This window comes from Fusarium oxysporum, chromosome 6, assembly GCF_000149955.1.
Source record: "Fusarium oxysporum f. sp. lycopersici 4287 chromosome 6, whole genome shotgun sequence".
NCBI lineage: Eukaryota > Fungi > Ascomycota > Sordariomycetes > Hypocreales > Nectriaceae > Fusarium > Fusarium oxysporum.
The window spans coordinates 4,490,816-4,493,906 of record NC_030991.1 but is presented as its reverse complement, the minus strand read 5'-3'; the positions used below and the strand labels follow the sequence as shown (position 1 = coordinate 4,493,906).

Sequence of the window (3,091 nt, the reverse complement as noted above, 5' to 3'; positions counted from 1 at the left end):
TCTAGGACTTTCTAGGACTCAAGTCCTAGAAGGAACCAGTTGAAGATATAAGGTCTCAATGGTCCTTCGATTGCGAAAGGATCAAGCAATACACACAATTCACCTTAATATCCGACATACTCATACTATTCTGCATTTTATATACACTCCACAGCTCTAACTTTCCGAAGGTAGGCAACCGCCTACTACACTATCCTTATTTATACTGACCTGTTACATAAGTGACAAGGGGTGTGCATGTATTGTTCAACAACCTCACAGCTCGCTCTCCTTCCATTCTGAGTCCGGGAGATGAGTTGGATGAGTCATCCAAGATGACATGAGAAATCAGCCTTCTCAGTTCGCTTCCCAGTGATCAGGCACTGTGAAATCCTGAGAACATAAAATCCTCCGCGGGATTTGATGGAGACTAGTGAAAAGGCCAAGCGAAGATCTGTGGATCGGGAGGATGTGCAATGCGAGTTGCCATGTGCCCCTCATGAGCACATCTGAGTTGGCGTGACTGGGATGGCAGTAGGGGAAGTCATTGGCCTCCTGAAAGAGGCTCTGTTCATCTGGCACGGCCGGGAACTTTTGCGGCCGAATTCCAGCGGAAGGTTAGATATTTAAGAGAAAGGTAAGCCATTTGACAAAACCATCCAATAAACTGGGTCCTAAAAGACAAAAGAGATGAAAGACGGAAGCTAATACAGAGTACTACAGTGGGGTGCAATAAGTTTGAATACATCTGTAGGTATAATGTATGAGTTAAGAAAAGAAAATACGAACTAGTAAAGTAACTTGATTTTAGTATACGGGTTAAGAAAGTAAAATACTACCTAGTAAAGTAACTTAATTATAATGTATAGATTAAGAAAGTAAAATACTATGGTATTGTATATAGAATAGTTGAATCGGGAAAGATAAATAGAGATATATGGCCTACTCATATCTTAGGTTTCGAATCCTTCATCATCGACAGTACAACGAATTAATTACCCTATAACATAACATAACATACTGCCCACTATGACTCGGTTTCATCTTATCCTTTTACCACTACTTTTCTCCTGGTTCTCCTATTGCTTAGGGGAGTTAGAGGTGTCTGATTTGTCTGATCAGCCTCCTAGCGTCGAAAATACTTATCGGGATCAGGCCTTCAACGAAGAGGAGCTACTCAAAGTCGTGGACGAGCTCTCGGTAGAGCGAACAGAGCATACGGAACGGGCCCTAGTCTCGGAAGCAGCAGTACAGAAGCGTCAAGACGACGAACACCCTAACGGACCTTGCCCGAGGGGAGGACGTCTTTATGTTGATTCAGATGAAGATAGTTCATGCAACGCAAAATGGGGAACTCAAACGCACAACGATGTTAAAACGTTTGGCTCAACTGGTTCGGTTTGCGCAGGCACGTTCAGGCGGATCACTTGCGCTTGCTGCTATACAATGCACCCCATCACGGATAATAATGTAAGGGGGAATAACTATCTTTTAAGATGCCTTATTAGTTACTAACTCAAACCCTACTAGGTGCCAAGAATGGACGGAATATATTGCCCAAAATGGGAGGTCTGTAAGCAGGAACCTGAACGATGGAGTAAATGGGGAAATAGGGTATCTCATACATCGTGTGTACAGGCGAAGAAGCTCACCGAGATCTTGATCGCTACCAAAAAAGTCGTTAAGGAGTACTGTACTCCTAAGCGGTGGCTCCCATCAGCTGGCAAGGGCAAAAACGCAAAATTCCACACATGGGCATACAATTACAGCACGGGACAGCTTACAACACTCAAGTGGATGTATTTGAAGTTGGATGGCCAATATGTTAAGTCAGCGCCAGGGATTTCGGAATGGGGACTAACCTACAGTGTCAATGAGCATAACGCCATTGAATTATGTGGCTACCCCTCGGACGATATGCAAAGAAATTCCATCGATGCCGAGTTACAGTGGGAGGCTACTGTACAGTAAGGAGCTGAGTTACGGGTTTGATTTTCCGCCTAGAACACAGATTTAGTTAGCTACTAGACGCCAGAAAATAATCCTGTTAAAAGCTCTTACTCAGGTGATTCGGAATTACTTTTGTCAACGAACTCAAGACCCTTCAAGGGTGGTTTGAACCAGAGTTGCAATCCACTCCACTAAATTGTTGAATGTTGGAGGGTTCACCCTCAACTTCAGGATTAAGGTTCAGGATTAAAGTTTGAAGTCCTAAACTTTGATCATAGGACTTTCATCAAGGACTTTCTAGGACTCAAGTCCTAGAAGGAACCAGTCGAAGATATAAGGTCTCAATAGTCCTTCGATTGCGACAGAATCAAGAAATATACACGATTCACCTTAATATCTGACAATTCCACTCCAAGAACGCCGTCTTTGCCAACCAAATATCCTCTGAAAAGCTTTGACTTGGCCGATTCCGCTTGCTTGAATCGCCAGTCACCTTCTTGGCATCCATCATCGTCTCCGACTTCCACGCTCGCTTGTTCGGCACCAGCTGCGCCAACGGACGCCGAGGCGGCTTGAGGAGCAAAGCCCGTTCAAAGTCGATCACCATAACCCTGTTGGTCTCAGGATTGAATAACATGTTTGCAAGTCGCACATCTTTGTGGACCACGCCCTCTCGATGCATGGCTCTCAAGGACCGAATGGCCTCGTCCTCGAGCGGCCTGTCCGTGTCGCCAATTCTCTGTGCTCTGTCGATGCTGCAGCCTCCCCAGGACAGAAATGTCATGTGCACCACGTAGACCCGGTGGTCATAGTAGTAAGTCTTGTTCATCGATCGGAGGTCGATGGCACCCAGGAAAACAGGCACGTGGACGCCTTGGATTGGTTTGAGACGCTCGTAGACAGCAGCCTCGTGCTCCAGATCTTTGACGAAAGCCCGCACCGTGCCCTTGCTGACAAAGGTGTAGCCATGCGCAAGTAGGGTCACTTGGAAAAGCACACCCCGCGCACCACCCTCCCCCAGTGGCCTGATCCCGTCGTCGAGCGACTGTTTCAGCTGCATCCAGAGTAGGCGAAGCCACTCCTTGTGATCGACAGGATGACGTGCGCGGGCGGCGGGAGCACAGCTCTTGCCGTGAAGTGCCACGTTCGGGCACTTGGGTCG

General features: G+C 46.7%; 2 protein-coding genes across 2 annotated transcripts; one reads left to right on the top strand and one right to left on the bottom strand.

Moving 5' to 3' along the window:
- The first annotated feature begins 926 nt into the window (after positions 1 to 926).
- Positions 927 to 2,015, top strand: FOXG_22697 (uncharacterized protein). Its single transcript, XM_018403104.1, has 2 exons — positions 927 to 1,449; positions 1,510 to 2,015. The coding sequence occupies exons 1-2, from the start codon at positions 1,009 to 1,011 to the stop codon at positions 1,948 to 1,950; spliced, it is 882 nt and encodes a 293-aa protein (XP_018257998.1). The 5' UTR covers positions 927 to 1,008; the 3' UTR covers positions 1,951 to 2,015.
- Positions 2,016 to 2,148: 133 nt separating this feature from the next.
- FOXG_17111 (uncharacterized protein) lies at positions 2,149 to 2,989 on the bottom strand (the record flags this gene model as incomplete). Its single annotated transcript, XM_018397126.1, has 1 exon — positions 2,149 to 2,989. One exon carries the CDS (start codon positions 2,987 to 2,989, stop codon positions 2,315 to 2,317), a length of 675 nt encoding a protein of 224 aa, XP_018257997.1. The 3' UTR covers positions 2,149 to 2,314.
- Positions 2,990 to 3,091: the final 102 nt, after the last annotated feature.

Bases quoted from the DNA above. Each gene is read 5' to 3' on its own strand.
- FOXG_22697 (XM_018403104.1), top strand. From the start codon at position 1,009: ATGACTCGGTTTCATCTTATCCTTTTACCACTACTTTTCTCCTGGTTC. The intron at 1,450-1,509 runs GTAAGGGGGAAT...AAACCCTACTAG, and splicing joins ACCCCATCACGGATAATAAT to GTGCCAAGAATGGACGGAAT.